General features: G+C 37.9%; 1 protein-coding gene across 1 annotated transcript; it reads right to left on the bottom strand.

Moving 5' to 3' along the window:
* Window positions 1-6660: 6660 nt before the first annotated feature.
* kbtbd8 (kelch repeat and BTB (POZ) domain containing 8) lies at window positions 6661-17584 on the bottom strand. The gene is made up of 4 exons (XM_051913117.1): window positions 17532-17584; window positions 16296-16503; window positions 11647-12764; window positions 6661-9764 (listed from the first exon to the last, which is right to left on the bottom strand). The coding sequence occupies exons 1-4, from the start codon at window positions 17545-17547 to the stop codon at window positions 9301-9303; spliced, it is 1806 nt and encodes a 601-aa protein (XP_051769077.1). The 5' UTR covers window positions 17548-17584; the 3' UTR covers window positions 6661-9300.
* Between the last annotated feature and the right edge of the window lie 853 nt (window positions 17585-18437).

Genomic DNA, 18437 nt, shown 5'->3' with positions numbered 1-18437 from the left:
TCTGATGACACCTATTAGATCACAGTCACGTTTTGTATTGAGGAAAACAACCCCAAGCAAGAAAAACTTGATGATGCATTTGTCTGCTAGTATTCTTTTTTTCACGTTCTTTGTTTTCTGTCTTATAGCCAGGGTTGCATATGCATAAAGCATGTGTCATTTTAAATGACATTTCTAACTTTTAAAACGAACAGTAAATAATGATCTCATATGCATAACACAATCTAATTTATTCAATTGTTAGTTACAGTTCTCAAATTTGATTGACAAATTTGATCTGAAATTTAATTAAATAATAATAAAAATACTACATTACATTATATTAGCCTATTAAAGAAATGATATACTCACCGGCCACTTTATTAGGTATACCTGTTCAACTGCTCATCAACGCAAATATCTAATCAGCCAATCACATGGCAGCAACTCAATGCATTGTAGACATGGTCAAGACCAGTGCTGCCAATTTAGCGATTTTGTCGCTAGATTTAGTGACTTCCCCGCCCCTTTTGAGACTTTTTCAAAAACCTAGTGACAAATCTAGCAACTTCTTGGACAAACCTTATCTAGATTCCTTGACTCACCTACTGATCTATATTAATATTTCAATCATGACTACTCTCGGAAATACTCAAAAACCCATAGCAGATCTATACAGGTGGAGCTGGGGAAGGTGTGAATGTAACCAGCCATTTAATTGTGTGAGCAACAAGCTCATCGGCTGCAGAGGTGACATGGACCAATCAGCTTGTGCCAAGTAGTAATGCTGTAATTATCATCAGCTTGCGTTAAGGACCCATCAGCCTGCGCCCTTTAGAGTTTCATGACTGAACTATGTATTAATATAGATCAGTGGACTCGCCAGTATGACGTTATCTAGCGACATTTAGCGACCAGTTTTAGCTACTTTCAACTGAAAGCAATTGCCAACACTGGTCAAGACAATCTGCTGAAGTTCAAACAGAGCATCACAATGGAGAAGAAAGGTGATTTAAGTGACTTTGGACGTGGTATGGTTGTTGGTCTGAATATTTCAGAAACTGCTTATCTACTGGGACTTTCACACAAATATCCAGTGAGTGGCAGTTCTGTTGGCAAAAATCCCTTGTTGATGCCAGAGGTCAGAAGAGAATGACCAGACTGCTTGAGCTGATAGAAAGGCAACAGTAACTCAAATAACCACTTGTTACAACCAAGGTTTGAAGAAGAGAATCTCTGAATGCACAGCACTTCAAACCTTGCAGCAGATGGGCTACAGCAGCAGAAGATCACACCGGGTGCCACTCCTATCAGTTAAGAACAAGAAAATGAGGCTACAATTCAAATGGGCGCACCAAAATTAGACAATAGAAAACTGGAAAAACATTGCCTGGTCTGATGAGTCTCGATTTCTGCTGCAACATTCAGATGTAGGGTCAGAATTTGGCGTAAACAACATGAAAGCATGGATCCATCCTGTCTCGTATCAACGGTTCATACTGGTGGTGGCATAATGGTGTGGGATATTTTCTTGGCGAACTTTGGGACCAATTGAGCATCGTTTAAACTCCACAGCCTACCTGAGTATTGTTTCTGACCATGTCCATCCCTTTATGACCACAGTGTATCATCTGATGGCTACCTCCAGCAGGATAACACACCATTTCACAAAGCTCAAGTCATCTTAAACTGGTGTCCTGAACATAACAATGAGTTCACTATGCTCAAATGGCCTCCACAGTCACCAGATCTCAATCCACTAGAGCATCTTTGGAATGTGGTGGAACGGGAGATTCGCATCATGGATGTGCAGCTGATAAATCTGCAGCAACTGCGTGATGCTATAATGTCAATATTGACCAAAAAATCTCAGGAATGTTTCAGCACCTTGTTGAATCTATGCCACAAAGAATTAAGGCAGTTCTGAAGGCAAAAGGGGGTCTAACTCAGTATATAAAAAAATATTGGACATTGATATAATGTATATATGCCTGGTTTCACAGACAGCGCTTAGATTAAGCCAGGATTAGTTCAATTAGGACATTTAAGTACCTTTATAAATGTGCCTTAGAAAAAACATTACTGGTGTGCATCTTGAGAAAAAACAAAACAATGGCATTGACATATTTTAAGATATTCAAGTGCAAGTTGCTTTCAGTTAAAACAGCACAAACATGTATTGTAGTCTAGGACTAGGCTTAAGCCTTGTCTGTGAAACTGGGCATTAATGTTTAGATGATGCTAGAATTAATATGTTTTGGGCATAATATTCAGTGTAGAGATGATGACCATAAGCAATTACCTTTTCCCATGTAATCGTAAAGTCTCTATATTAAGGTCACCTCAGGCCTTTTGCAATTGCAGGATGTCTTCTAAGAAAATGTTGGTATGAGTAATAATTTATATGAGTGATCTTTTCAAAGCTTTGTGAGGACAGTTTTGGGAATTAATTGGAAAACACAAACATTTATTGTAGACTTAAAAAAAAATGATTCAGTAATCAAAACATTTTGAATTCTTGTTTCACCCCTGAGACAGAAGATAAATCATATTTCATCCACCTTACAATGTCACAGTGAAGGAACAATAGAAAACATCAATCAAAAGAAGCTTCCACACAAAGATGATTACTACATGCTCATCTTTCCAGGCTTACAAAATATACAACCTCTTATAATTCAGCATCTCTCATAAACATATGGAAGATTACATGTTTGTGAGACATGGATCATTTTCAAAGATTACAGTTACCAGCTGACAACGGTACGATTATCCTTCGTTGCAAATGCTTACAACCTTGAAAAGCTTTTGTGATTGGGTTTGGTTATAAATTACGTAGGGCGCCTCACATCCTCATGAATAAGCACCAGACAAGAATCCTTACAGGAACGGCTCGAAGGAAAAAGCATGAATGAAAAATAAAAGCATAAAAAGTCTTTCATTTCACATGAGCTGTAGGCATTCAGGCTTCCCTTGCATTCTGATTGCCTCCATCATAATGGATTTTTGTTTTTACGTCATTGCTTTCTAAACAAAAGAAATAGCAGCTTTGCATGTGCCTCGATTCAATGAGGTGGGCTCTCCTCTGGTATGAGAGGTCTCTCTTCCATTACATTTTCAACAGCCCAACTGCCAAAGTCAAAGCTGCTCAGGTGAGCTTATGATGGAGCTCCAGCTGGGAGCATTTGTTTTGTGTGTGTGGAAGAGAAGCAATGGAAGCGTGTCTGATGTATTCCTGCTGTCTTTCTTCCACTGCATATAGGGTGACATTGGGGAAAGTGAAGCCAAGGGCAGTATGATGAAGCCCTCTGCCTTTGCTATTACACACGGGACCGCTGGGTCTCGTACTCATTTTCTCCCTTCTCTCTCCTTCTGTCTTTTTTATATGTTCTTCCTGTGTGCTGCTGCCATAATAGACATTTAGGACCTTTTCATATGGTTTATTAGATACTGTATGTAATATGTTTGTCAGTTGCGATCGTGTCTTTAAAGGGTTAGTTCACCCAAAAATGAAATTTGTCAAATTAACACAGATTAAGATATTTTTGATGAAATCCGAGAGGTATATGACTCGTCCATAGACAGCAATTTAACCACCAATTTCAAGGTCCAGAAAGGTACTAAAGACAATGTTAAAACAGTCCACGTGACTACAGTGGTTCAACCTTAATTTTATGAAGTGACAAGAATACTTTTTGTGCGCAAAAACAAAACAAAAATATCTTCTGTGTCATTCTTATATGCTGTTTACGTTCAGTGCTTCCACATTCTACATTAGAACGCGACTAATACCGAGCCTGTGTTCTGAAATAGAACCTGGAAGCGCTGAACGTAAACAGTGAATGAGAATGACACAGAAGAGAAGATATTGTTGAATAAAGTTCTTGTTTTTGCGCACAAAAAGTATTCTCGTCACTTAAATAAAATTAAGGTTGAACCACTGTAGTCACGTGGACTATTTTAACAATGTCTTTAGTACCTTTCTGGACCTTGAAAGTGGTGGTTAAATTGCTGTCTATGGACAAGTCATATACCTCTTGGATTTCATCAAAAATGTCTTAATTTGTGTTTTGAAGATGAACGAAGGTCTTACAGGTTTGGAACGACATGAGAGTGAGTAATTTATGACAGAATTTTCATTTTTCTTTCATTTAAGAATTGATCATGAATTGAATTCAGTTGCGATCATGTCTTTAAGAGGCCATATTATGTCCTTTCAAAAAGTCTTGATTTTGTTTTGGGATCTACTAGAATAGGTTTTAAAGCGTGAATGTTTAAAAAACATCTAATTGTTGCAGCACCTCTATTCCCAGTCTGTCAGTAACACTCTGGGGTGCGTATCCCAAAGCCAACTATGGTCACAAGTTCCATCGTTACCTACAGAATTCAACGGAACTTGCGACCATGGTTGGCTAATGATGCTTTTGGGAAACACACCCCAGTTTAGGGGGCGCTCGCAAATACACTTATAAAACCTAAAATATTAAATGGGACACTCCACGGTCTTGTGGACTTAACAGACACATGTAAGCGGCAGTCATTATAAGTCCACAAGACAGTAGCTGCATCCGAAATCGAATACTTCTCTACTATTACATACAGAGTAGTATGTCCGAATTCATAGTATTCGAGAAACAGTAGGCGAAAAATACCAGGATGACTTATTACTTCCAGTGAGATTCTGAAGTGTGCATACGATGCACACTTTACTATCCCATGAGGCCACGGGAGAGGATTTGTGAATGGAGTTGAACGGACGTAACTGATGCTGGTAGGTCATGAGACAGTATCAACATGGCAGATATAGTACGTCCGAATTCATTCATAGTATATAGAACATACTTTTTCAATGATTATGAAGTAAATTTAAATTCAAATGTAGTACCTACTACCTAATCAACAGTACTTGATTTCGGATGGAGCTAAGTGCATATGAAGTGTATCTTTTGGGATAGGGACTAATGTACTCAGCCACCCTTTTTTTTTTTTTTTTTGCGTATACATTGGGCATGTATTGTAACGTGTACATTACTGGAAGAGAAATGTACACGTTTCAGGGTGTTAAAAACAGATATAGAGAATAATCCCTTTGGAGTGACTCTGTGCTTTGTAACTTTGCAGACCTTTTTAATGCTGAAACAGCAACATTACACACTAAAGAAAGTTGAAAATGTAAAAAAAAAAAAAAAAAAAAAAGCATAATTGGTCCTCTTTAAAATGAATTCTAAACATCAAATACTGAGAGAGGATCTTTTAGATTTGTCCACATTTGAAAGCAAAAATCTATTAAATAAGATGACAAGTTAATTTTCTCAATTGTCACAATCTTGGAGCAAATGAATATTCAGTTCTCATCCCAGTTTGATTATAAATAGGTTTCTGTTGAATAATTAAATAGCACATACTCTCACATAAGAAAGCAGGAAGCATGAGGGAGGATAAGCACGGCCATCTGAAACTCTTTAATGTAGATGGTCGAGGATTTTGAAAATTCATAAGTGAAGCAAAGTTAGATAAAAGCACAAACTCCAGTCAGGATCGATATAATGCTCAGGATGATTTTATGAGACATAACCACTTCATAGAGAGAGAAGCCGTGTTAACAGACATTTCATCAAAAACTGATAGGTGCAAAGAACTGAAAAAAAAAAAACACTGAATGAAGTTCGGTTGAATGTGGTTTAGTTTGTATTTCCTTTAATCCATTTGTGATTTTATATTAAACAAAGACAGATCACTACAAATATAGACAGTAAATTGTCCTCCTCATTTATACATTCATATCTTCTTTCTAAATATGAATGAAACATTTTAAAGGGCACAATATAATATTGCACCTAATGTTTGCTGAAACAACACAATGATGACTGCTATATTATCCAAAAATGATGCTGTTTATCAGCCAAGACGTGTAAGCGGGGTCATAAATAAGTAGCTGTCTGAAACATCACAGAGTATTTCAAAATGCAAGCAGTGACTTCTAAAACAGTGCAAGTTAGAGATGAGAAATAAATGGCTTGCTTTCCACCAAATATTCTACGCTCAAAGAAATGAATCCGTAAAATAACTGGGAGATCATTTTGTCCGGCGATTTGAAGAAAAAAAAAAAAAAATGTTGTTAAAGGGTTAGTTCACCCAAAAATGAAAATTATCCCATGATTTACTCACCTTCAAGTCATCCTAGGTATATGACTATCTTCTTTCAGGCAGACACAATCGGAGATATATTTAAAAATATCCTTAGTCCTCCAAGGTTTATAATAGTTGTGAATGGGGGGGCCCATGTTTTGAAGACAAAAATAATGCAGCCATCCATAAAAAAAAAAAAAAAAGTAATCCATACGACTCCAGTGGGTTAATAAAGGCCTTCTAGAGTGAAGCGATGTTTTCAAAGAAAAATACCCATATTTAAAACTTTATAAATTCAAATAACTAGCTTCCGGCGGACGACCGTACGCAGAATGCTTAAATCAATTTGCGACGGAAGAGTATCCTTTGACCTGACGCACAACGTAATGACGAACGCGGAGGATAGAGCAAAACAAATTTTTGGGTGAACTATCCCTTTAATTGATATGCCTACATTAAAAAAAAGGGGACATTTTCCATGTTTTAACAGTAAAATTCTTTTTTTCAACTTCCTATAACAATTCTTCAGTCATAAAAACATAACACCAGTCATTTACTTTTTTATTATTTTATTTTTTAAATCATGTGCAAGGTGAATTTCACAGTAGAGATCAATGAATGTTTACTAAACTCTCACACCATACATACAAGCAAACCAAAGACATAAAATAAAATTCAAAGCAGAAAAGCAAAAAGAAAAGAAAACACTGTTTTAATTTCTATGGATAAATTAACAGCTCAGAAAAAAAAAAAAAAAAGAAAGAAGTGGCTGTAGAGCATTCACACCTGCAGCAGCCAACAACACAAAAGAATAATTTATAAATTCTTTCAAAGCTTTTATTTAACATCTGAAAGACTGGTGTTTTGGAAAGTAGCACTGCCATAACTTATTTTCTGTAATGCTTTGTGTTCTTTAAGACTGATGCAATCACAAAGGAAAAAAAAAAACACTCTGAGGAGAAAGAAAATGCTTGTGTTAATGTCCTGTTTTGTGATTCACAATTTAACAGAGCAAAATAATAAACTAATAAACCTAAGAGAGTAAATATTAAAATAGAAAGGATAAACAAAAACACACCCATCAGAAAGGAGGAAAAACAGACAAACCAAAAAAAAAAAAAAAAAAATTCTACTTTTCAAGTTAGAAATGAAGGACAAAAAAATCCTGTGAAAAAAAACTGTGCAAGTACAGCAAACACATGGTACAGTATATTACACATAGAACAAACCATTTAAATACAGTACTGTGTATCAACAATAATCCTGAGAAGTGTCCATTTCTGGTTCCCGTGCTACTGAGCGTAAGTATGTGAAACGTGCGGCCAACTGCACCAAAGCCAATGTCATTTCTCATCACCAAAACCCCAGATGAGGCTCGGCCTCGCAGGCGCCAAAGAGCCCGACATGAGAACACATCAGCTGTCTTATTAAAAGACGCCGCTTACCATGTCCTCAGTTGTCTCTGTGTCTGAAAACAGAGCGCTATATTCTGAGACGCTTTCAAGGGAGGAAATAATGTAGTGCAAAATCAGGAACCTGCATGACAAAATAAACATGAGGCCGGAAAAACAAACAAATGTCGAGAGACAATAACTTATAAGACTGACAACTTTTGGAAGCGTCAAGCAACGACAAATGGCTGTAAAATCACTGTATATTCTGTACAAGATTGTCAAAAAAGCAGCACCAAAAACAATTATTCTTCTCCATAGTTTGAGACTGGAAGATAAGGGATGGAAAGAAATAAAAGTGTTCATTTACAGGGCATGTATGAGTACATGAAATGCTAATATATAGGAGGACTGGATTCATTTGCAAAACAGACCTTTTTTTAAAGTACTGTAAGACTTCACATAGGCTTTGTTCACTCCATCACTGATGCCTGGGCTTTTCATTTGAACAGGCACTGTAACATCCCTGGATAGCAACACATCTCACTGAACGTTAACCAACAAAGGCCATTTTCCTGGAATTATTCATGAAAACGTCATCGCTTAAGTTTCTAATGCACTTTATCTAAGAAACAATGACAGAACACCTGTTATTGCTGCCGTGGGGTGCAGGCTAGGACTCCTTGAACACATTTTGGCATTTTGGAGGCATTTATATTCAAACCGCACCTGTAGGTTTCAGATACGAGGAGTCGATAAATAACAGTGGAATGTAAGCATCCACATTTTGGCCACCTCTTCTCCAACCCCCTCGATGTCCTCCTGATCTGAGCTGTTCTGTTGTTTGTTTGGCTGTCAACAATTTGCCTATTTTTGATTTCAGCTACACATAAAGCTGGTATCCCTTTTTTTTCTTCTCCAATATGGAGACTGAGAATAATCTGGTAACCTCACTAAAGATCTGGCTGGTGATGCGAAATTGCAAAGATACAGATTTCGACGTGGGAGCTGGGCTCAACGAAACATCATAAAAGCAGAGTCTTAATGAAAATTAAAAACTGCTGTGATGTTGTAGCACATGGGTTGACTTAAAAAGGAAAAAGAAAAAGAAAATATTAAAAAAAAAAAAAAAAAAAAAAAAAAAAAACCCACCTACGTGTACGTCTTGGCAAACAAATTAATTTCCGTTAATAATCAAAATTCTCTAACTAAATTCTTAAATCAAACCACAGAAAGTCTCTTTGTAGGTGGCATGGATCAATTTATACATCTGAAAAACTGAAAGAAAACAGTATTCACACTAACAGTGAGCAAAATTGCTCATCATACCCGTATGAATATTTATAGCTTTATATATTTATTTTTTCACCTATTATTCTTTTTTTAATTTTATTTTACTCAGCTGTTGACATACTGTTTGTCCTTAAGGACATCGACTGCTCATGTTCGCCAACAATGCACGCCAACAACCCAAGCCAAAACAGCAACATACAATGGAGCAGAAACGACTCAATATCCGCAAAAGAAAAAACTGATAATTGCACTTATGATTCACTTTTCTAACTGTAAAACAAGCGATTGAGGGGGCGCTTTGTGCACAATAGTCGAACATAAAATACTGTTTTTTTTTTGTTTTGTTTTTTACTTTTTCGAACAGCACCCTCAAGTTTATTGATTGAAACCTAAGACTTCCCCTGCAGTTCTGGTGTTGGGGACACAGACAGCACCATGTATTGAGCAGTACCACCATCCCCCTCCTCCAAATGTATTGATCAGCTGTCTCAAACAGCCTTCGCGCCACTCACAGCACTTTCTGAAGACACTGAGGGTATAGTTTGGCCACCACACACTCAAAATGTCGGCCAAGGTCCCAGAGGCGGTCCGGCGTCTCGTAGACCTTTGTCCAATGGTCGGCTTCATCATCGTACTGGTAGAGAGAGTTCTTGCGGCTGGTACGGAACACGTGTTCTTCTACCATGACTTGAGTAGCTCGAACGAACAGATGCAATCGGCCCTGAAGCAGAAGCACCTTGATGTAGGGGCTGGTCGCCTGGTCAAAGGGGAGGTCTCTTTTACGGCACCAGGTGTTCTGCTCGATATCGTACACCTCAACGTTGAATGTGCGCTGGTGGTTCCTGCAGATGCCTGCTATGTAGTAGATACAGTTTTTATGCAGGGCGGCCAAGCCTTGAGTACGGGGAACGTTCATGGACGGTAAATGCCCCCAGTAGTCTTTGCGTGGGTCAAAACAGAAGAAGTACTCTCCTGAGAAAGAGTCATAAAAGAATGATCAATATCCAAACTGGTCACCAAAGTTATTAAATATGTAAATAATATCACAAATTAGTATTTTACATTGCATAGCATTAAAAAGGCAGCAGTGGGTATTTGGAATAAGTGAAAATAGCATATTTTCTTAGTGATAAATGCAATTTACACTAGGTGAAAACAGCGATAGATTCTATTTACACCATGTAAAAGTATGTTCTTTGCAATAAGAGTAAATAGTAGTTAGATGTTATCTATACCTTATATTGGCCGATACTATTTGCACCTCAATATTTTTATACATTAAAAGGATGCAATAATATCAGAGTGTAAATGATTATATTATTTAATAAAATTATTAAATGGACGCTGCCTTATTGGGAGAATAAAAACCTTCCCTACACCTTCCCCTAACCCTACCCAATAAATACTTTTAATATTATTAAACATTCGTTTATTTCCACTTTTAGAACATTATTTTCATTTTTATTGAAAAAAAAAAAAAAAAAAAAGCCTTTCTGATGTGATATGTGATGGGAAAATGGAGAAGAGCGAGCTCGGCAAAAGGCGGATTCGAACCTGCGTCAATCGCGTTAAAAGCCAGGTTTGCAAGCCTTACTCTCTACTACTGTGCCACTGAAGGTAGTGTAAATAGTGTTTGCTAACAAGGGATGCTATTTGCACTTAGTGTAAATAGACACCCCGTAAAAAGAAACTACTGAACTGGAAAAAATAAATAAATAAAATATGTGTGTGTGTGTGTGTGTGTGTGTGTATATATAATTGCGATTATTTTATATATTATTTTCATTAAATTTGTGTGATATTACACATAGGCAACCAGTTTAAAATATTTTGGTTACACTTTATTTTAAGGTTTCCTTGTTACAGTGTATTATAGATGTAACTACTGAGTAATAATAATAATGAACAACATGTACTTAGGGTTAGGAAAAGGGATTGGTTTAGAGTTATTTGCATGTAATTATGTATAATTTACTCTTATTACAGAAAGTACATGTAACATATGTAACAAGGACACTAAAAGAGTTACACCAATACTTTTTAAAACAAGAGAAAGCATTGTAAATTTGTAATCATGCATATTTCAGTGTTTAATATTGAATAATCAACCAAATGATTCATGTCAAGATATCGAAACTGCACGACAGGTTAATCCACTGAAAACACAAGCTCTTTCCAGTAGGGCTGGGACAATAAATCGATGAATCACGATTCGTGAATCGATTCTGAGCTTAGTCTTTAACAGCAGATGGTGCTCTAAGCTAGTTTTTAACCGCACACTCAAATGCTCGCGAAGAAGAGCACTCGTGGGTTCAGCTGAGTCTGAGAATGTACTTGCACCTCAGAATGCTTTTATGACGTGAGATTAATGTAAACAGCCCAATGCAAACACCCCTGTAATTCGCTTCAACCTTTTCAAACTTTATGAGTGACTATTTTATAAAAAGGTTCAAGTGGTGTGTGTAAGGATCCAAGGAATCGATCCAGAATCATTTCTCGATTCGCGATGCATCGATTTATTGTCCCAGGCCAACTTTCCAGCAAATTATCAGTTGCCCTTTACATTTCTTTCTAAATAAGTATTTTCTCTTTTGAGAACACCTTCTTATGCCATTTGCATATTTTTTTTTTTTTCCCAGGAGCTGAAATTTCAGTGCATCCCTTAAGATTAAGAGCTACTGTAGCGCTTTTGTGCTCTCAGTTATTGCTGATTTTGCTGAGAGAGGTTAACCCACCTGACCTTATCATCTAAGCAGAGCTAAAAGACATGACAGGTCAATGAATTACAAGGATATATGTGTTTGTACACTTTGATGACCCTGATTTCAGGTGACTCTGCAATAACTCCACTCACCTTGCAGCACATAGATGCGGTCCTTATACTCTACTGTGCTGTGGAACTCCATGGCCACCGGCATGGGACTGACCGCCGTCCAGCAGTTGTCTCTGGCATCATAGCACTCCACGGATTTCAAAGCATTTCGTCCGTCCCCTTCGTACACTCGACCACCCAGAGCGTAGAGTTTCCCACAGCAGTGCACTAGCTTGCAGCCGATGCGTGCCCGAAGCATGGGCGATCGTGGGAGCCACCTGTTGCCAGCATGTTCGTACTGCCAGAAGTCACTCTCTGCGCGGTGGTCGATGCACACCTCGCTATTGCTCGGCCGATAGCCTCCAGCAATGAAGATGTCGTTCTCTGATGAGACCAAAATGCCGACCTCTCTGAGGTCATTGGGTGGCTTGCACAGCTTGTACACCTTCCCGGCAACAATGTCCAGGCAAGGCACAGTCTGCTTCTTCCCTGAGTGCTTGTGAGCCGCATCAAAGCAGATGACCATCTCGGATGCAGTCATTCCCAGCCGCTGTGGGCAGCCGTTGGTGCCGTTGAGCCGACCCTTATCCGAGGAATCCCTAGACAAGACCAGGGAGAAGGCTGGGGGTATACGGCTCAGAAAGGCCTCGTCCAAAAGGGGCAAGCGTATGCATTTGTCAAAAACTTCAGGTAAATCTGCCTCCCGACGTGGGCCGTCGTACTCCAACCAGTGCACGATGCTTTCGTACACATGCTCCTCTTTTTCCACGTTCAAATCGTCACTGTTAAGAATGCTGACCAGCTGTTCTTTGGTCAGATGAAGAAATTCTTGCTCTCCCATCACGCACAGGAACTTCTTGCGGATGTAATCCTGTGAGCGTTCACGCAACTCCTGGTGGCCATAGGCATCTGCGAACATGAAGACCCCAATGCAGTTCTGAGGGTCTAAACGGCTGATCATAAACTGGGCACATTGGTCTTGGAGGGCTGGGATCTGGAAGATGCTGGCGGCGGTGAACAGGGCCTGCACATTAGACTCGGTGAGAGTGACCCGTGAGGTGTAAGCATAGTCCAGAACCAAATGCATGGACTCTGACTCCACGCCAACAATCCGCACCTCCCGCTGACTGCTCTCTGTAAGGCCACTTGTGAACATGGATCTGACAAAAGATAAAAACAAAACACTATTACAATGTGAACACAACAAAGCAGGAGCTGAGTTGCCGATTGCATTTCAGAATTTTAGCAGAGAAAACAAAGGTGATTAGATGGGTCATCAAATAGATGCGGCTTAAACATGATTAATTTATTATCATACGAATTGAGTGGTTTAATCCAAATTTTCTGAAGAGACTCGATCGCTTTATATGATGAACAGATTGAATTTAGGCTTTCATTTGTTTTTCATTTTAGATGTTCATTTGTGTTCCGAAGATGAACGAAAATCTTACAGGTTTGAAACAACATGAGGGTGAGTTACGACAGAATTTTAATTTCTGGGTGAAGTATCCCTTTAAATGTTTAGGCCAAATTTATATTAATATATCATTTTTATAACAATATGAATTTAGTTAAATGTGATATTTCAATGTGCAATACCATACCACTAAAAAGTCAAGCGTGAAGTGTGCAAAGTTCTAAATAAGTGGCCCTCCAAAGTTTTTTTAAATTTAATTTGTAGTTTACATGTTAAAGGAGTGTTCTCAGTTCAATACAAGTTAAACTCTATTGAAAGAATATCCTGTACATTGCCAATTTAAAAAAAAAAAAAAAAAAAAAATAGTTTCTCAGAAGTTTTATTTTAAAAGGGGAAAAACAAACAATCAATTGCTTACTACGGATGCAAACCAGCAGGTCAGTGCATTTTGGTTCAAGAACTTCTATTTAGAGTTAACAAAATTCTATTATTTATAGAATTATTGAATGAAAACCTGTTTAGTATTTGAACTATGAAATTGTTTAAATTATTCTTTTTGAAGTAGCAACCATTTTCACGAATCACAATTTCACAAATTTGATCAATATTGAGTTTTCAATTTTAATCACGATTTTGAAACAATATTTCCTCACACACGTCTGTATCAATTTTTGGAACCCGGCTTTATTGACGATATTTGCAGTCACCGGTCACCATATCTTTGCACAAATGATATGTGAAGGCTTTGGTTATTTCTTTATGCTTTTTCAAACTCTTTTCATACGTTGAGCAGTTTGCAAATGTCTTATTTATCGATTATCGATTTTTGTTCACTTGGTTAGGAATGTGCCATTGTTTCTATGTAAACACATTAGACGTACATCTTTAACTGATGCACCCGTGTCTTTTGGAGCATCTTGCGCATGACAGCATTCTACACAGCGCTCAAGGTAAAAAGTTCAAATTTAAGAAAGGTCTCTCTAGAATCGTGCTTTCTGTGGTTTAGAAATCACGCATGCTCACATCGTGATTTTATTACGATTTTGATTAAATCGCACAGCCCTACTGAGTAGGGTTGGGAATTGAAAATGTATTCCAGTTCTGGAATTGGATGCTTGTTATAAAATATAAATTTCGATTCCTTTGTGTGCATTTTTATGTGATTTTAAACCATTCAAGCGCAAGACGACTTGCATGCTGTTTTCTGTGCTGTGCACACATCGAAAATGCACGCACAGAAAGCCGGCTCTCATATAGTGCGCAAATAGTGAACTGAGTTCTCTTTCGCGTCTTGCACTTGGAACTGACAAATACACAAAAAATTATTTCAACATATCCTAGTAAACACAGTCGGTTTTGCCTTAAGTGAACGTAAACAGCGGAGAAAGAAAACGCAGATGTAACAGTATACTGAATTTGCGCATTTGGTCTTAAAGTGACAGCAGCCTAATAATCCCGCTGCCGTCTGTGTAATTGATGTTAATCAAACAACAAAAGAGAGAAAATTTACTTGCTGATCTTGACTGAATAAATTAAACTATATTTGTAATTTATATTGTGTATAAAGTGCAGTGCTATTTTACATTTGATTACAGTTTCTGTACCTGAATACTAGACCTACCTGAAAATCTTAAAACACTGTTTATTTAATTTGTATCTTTTTTCAGTTGTATTTATTTGTGCTACTGCTAATTTGTTTATTTGTTCTTATTTAATTACTGAGTGTTAACTTGTCTTTAATAATGCTTGAAATGTATATTATTTAGGCTAGTTGTTTTTGTTAAAACCATAGGCAAAAGTTCCTTCTGTAAGTGTTCTTTAGCCTGTTGATTTTTGTTCATGGTATTCAGCAGCAACGAAATGTTTTGCAAAAATCCTTAATGCTGGGTACACACTAAAAGATTTTTGAAAACTTGTAAGATTTTCAAAATGTGAGAGACCACAAACATGAGGACAAAAAAACAACCATTTTGCTCCTATAGTGTGTGGTGTGCCGTGATGTGACAAAGACAGCACACCACACACTAACAGATTTTCAACCAGTGTTCCGACTGTAAACAAGGGAAATCTCGCAAAATCTCTCAAGACTTCAGAGTAAACATGACGGACGATAGGCAGGAAGAAATTGCGTTGATAGTGTTTGGAATAATTTTGGTATGTTTTACTGGACACTTTGTATAAACACTCGTGCTGTGGCCACAAATCGACAAGCTGATCCTCTATCTCTGCTGTCCAAATCCATTTAACTTTGTGCTGCTCCATGACTGTTTGTTATGCTTCCGTCTTCTGTCAGCTTGCTTTCTGATTGGATATCGTTTCGTTTCACGTCATATTGATTCGCGATCGGGGCGCCTCCGACATTCTTCCAAGCAGATTTAGTCACTCTTAACACACCTCACGCCACAGAAAAATCTGATAAGATAACCTGTAGAACCATCAAGATAACCGGGACATTACCTAGGATTGTCGGAAGGGGGGAATTCGGCCCAAAATAAGCACGATTATCTTGTGGTGTGTACCCAGAAATAAAATAAATGTGAATGATAAACGTTTTTTTGTTTGTTTGTTTGCTTTTTCCTCTTGGAAGCAAAACTATGAATCGAAATGAATCAGAATTGCTAAAATTCAAACGATACCCAAGCCTACTACAGAGATACATTAAAAAAAAAAAAAAAAAAAGAGAAAAGGTCAGAGGAAAAATCACTGAAAAAAGAAGGAATATGATAAGGCAAGAGTTGAAGGACACAGATTAATATTAGAAAAGCTTTCCAGCGCTGGAAAGACCTAAACGAGAAGGCCAGAAAATGGACGCCAAGGTTGTGTTGTTTCTGCTCCATATGTGAGTAACATTGATTTTGCTATGTTTCAAAGAACTAAGATATGCTCTTGTTGTAATGTTAACCACAGTTACAGGACAGTTTTGAGTGTCATTGTTTGTTTGGTGCTACTGGTGAACTCTTGCTTGTGCACTGTACAGTATATACTCTTGTGCACTGTATGTTCATTTTTGCTGTTTCACTTGGATGTACGTCACATTAGGGGAGAAAAGACAATCGCAATTTCCATTTGGATAGGAAAACACTGACTGTCTAATCAATCAGTTTAAAACTTCCACATCTGTGTATACTAAATAATTTAATGACTAAATCTTTACACATCATATCTGCAATGAATGAAGAGTCTGTGTTTAAATCTAGGCTATAGTTTGCAATTTCTCAACAAATGTTACAAAAACGAATGAAAAGTTTAGAGGTGTGATCTGTGCAGGTGCTACCTGAAGTAAGGGCTGATGGCAGCAAGGACATTTCTGTGACAAGAGAATGTCTTCCCATGGTCCACTTCCACGACAATGTCAGTCAACTGAGCTTCGTCGTACAAGGCTTTAAGCTGCTGGAGGATGTTACAGGCATGTAGGGCATCTACCCCGTTGTAACTTGTGCTTGCTGGAGTCCCATTCTGTACTTGTAACAGCTTTCCTACGTCTACAAGACAAAAGCGTTAGACAGTTGACATGATATTTCATAGTAACAATAAAGATTATGAATTACAAGTATGGCTCTTTAAGAATGACGACAGTTTTACATTCAAACCTTTAAACTGACATGGGAACATGGGAAATTGGCATTTACACTTATTTAACACTTGATTTTTGTCAGACCGAAAGGCAGAGACCGAAAGGCAGAGTCCAAAACAAGACAAAAAAAAACAAAACAAAAAAAAAAACAAAGGACTTCACAAAACAAAGACTTCAGTTAAGAGCTCATCAACAGATGCTCTCAACCCACAGCCTCTGTGCAAAAAGTTAATGACATTCAAGTTTATTTACTAATGTTGTTTCAGAGCTATTCAGAGTGTTGTTTCAGAGCTATTCAGAGTGACAAAATAACAGACAAAACAGGTTTTCCATCAACTAACAAACCAACCACAATATGGCATCAGTGTATGACTAGATAAGAGCCGAAAAATACGCCATTATGGTCAAAAGAATTAGTATTGCTTTTGACATGCTCAGGCATGTATTAATCTCCTGTTAATCTGATCAAAGAAATGTTTAGTTACTACGAGTAAGCGAGTTTCGATGCTTAACTTATTAGCTTTGCTAATCCAGGTGCTGTTTTACCGGTTAGCATAACATCAGGCTAGTCCGGTCTCGAGCCATTCAAGTCCAGACTAGAGCCATTTCATAACACGAAATAAATCGTGACAACGCATTAAATATCATGAAAGTACACAGTTAAACGAAGGCTAACGTAGTTGAATGAATTGTATCGTAAACCAGCGAGCGATAAGCGAGTGTTTACAGTCTCTCGCTGAGCTATTCTCGCTAGCTGCTACCTATCCGTACTTTTCTGCCTATATCCAAACAACCACCGGAGTTCGCCGTAAATTTGGTCAAACCGTCTAACTCTATCGCATTCCATCAAAATAAAATAATATCACAGATAAATAGCGTGTATACACGCTAGAAAACTTTTGGAAATAAGTTTGGATTTTGAAGAGAAGATCTAACCTCCACTGGCAGCCATTCTCCCCAATCTGTCTCACAGCGACTGGGAAAACGTCACTAATGGAATGGAGCCCCGGAAACAGGCAGCAGCCAATCAGCGCCGCCCGAGCGTCTGTGACAGCCAATGGGCTTTCGAGGCCGTCTGTTTTCGTAAAATAGTTCCAAGCAATATCAAGGGAGTTTATTCCAGTAGGAACGCCTGTGCGTGTGTTTGTACTATGGGTAACTGATTTTTATATGAAGATAAACCATCCTGTGCCCCTCATGAGTAATAACTGGTGACACATCTATTTTATCTTATCTTTCTTCCTCACTTGTCTATTTGTCTTCTGTTCCCATTGAAATTCTATTGACATCTATGCCATTACAAGTACTACCACTTCCACAACTTAAAGCCTGAAGCTAGCCTGGTAAACAGAAACAATACGGCAGCCCCCTCTTTTTTTCTTTTCTTTTCTTTTCATTTCACTTAAGATTTATGTGTATAGTACTTTTAACAATAGTAACTGTTGCAAAGCAGCTTTACATAATTTCAAGCCCAGACCCCCAGTGAGCAAGCACAATGCCACAGTTGCCAGGAAAAACTCCATGAGAGTAAGGTTGGGACTAATCAGTGGTACTGGGGGAACCTTGCAGATCCAAGCCTGAAAGAATTAAGCATGAGTAACAGAAACTAATATTTTCTTCAAATACAATGATTTCTGTAGCTGTCATGCCAGAGCCACACTGTGTAGCTTTAGACCAGGACAAGTGTATATAATGCTACCTATGGGTTCCCACCCTTCTTTTTTCAGCTGAACCCCTTTAACCTAAAATATTTACTACCCCCTGAGTTTTCAAGTGAATATTTAAATAATTTAATAACACCTTTTGTATGCTCATGATTCACTGATGTTGGTTAATGGTCAC

This window comes from Ctenopharyngodon idella, chromosome 11, assembly GCF_019924925.1.
Source record: "Ctenopharyngodon idella isolate HZGC_01 chromosome 11, HZGC01, whole genome shotgun sequence".
Taxonomy (NCBI): domain Eukaryota; kingdom Metazoa; phylum Chordata; class Actinopteri; order Cypriniformes; family Xenocyprididae; genus Ctenopharyngodon; species Ctenopharyngodon idella.
The sequence above is the reverse complement of the archived record's forward strand: the minus strand, read 5'-3'. Positions and strand labels throughout refer to the sequence as shown.

Bases quoted from the DNA above. Each gene is read 5' to 3' on its own strand.
- kbtbd8 (XM_051913117.1), bottom strand. The intron at 12,765-16,295 runs GTAGCACCTGCA...ATCTTTTGTCAG, and splicing joins GCCATCAGCCCTTACTTCAG to ATCCATGTTCACAAGTGGCC. The intron at 9,765-11,646 runs GTGAGTGGAGTT...ACTCTTTCTCAG, and splicing joins CCGCATCTATGTGCTGCAAG to GAGAGTACTTCTTCTGTTTT.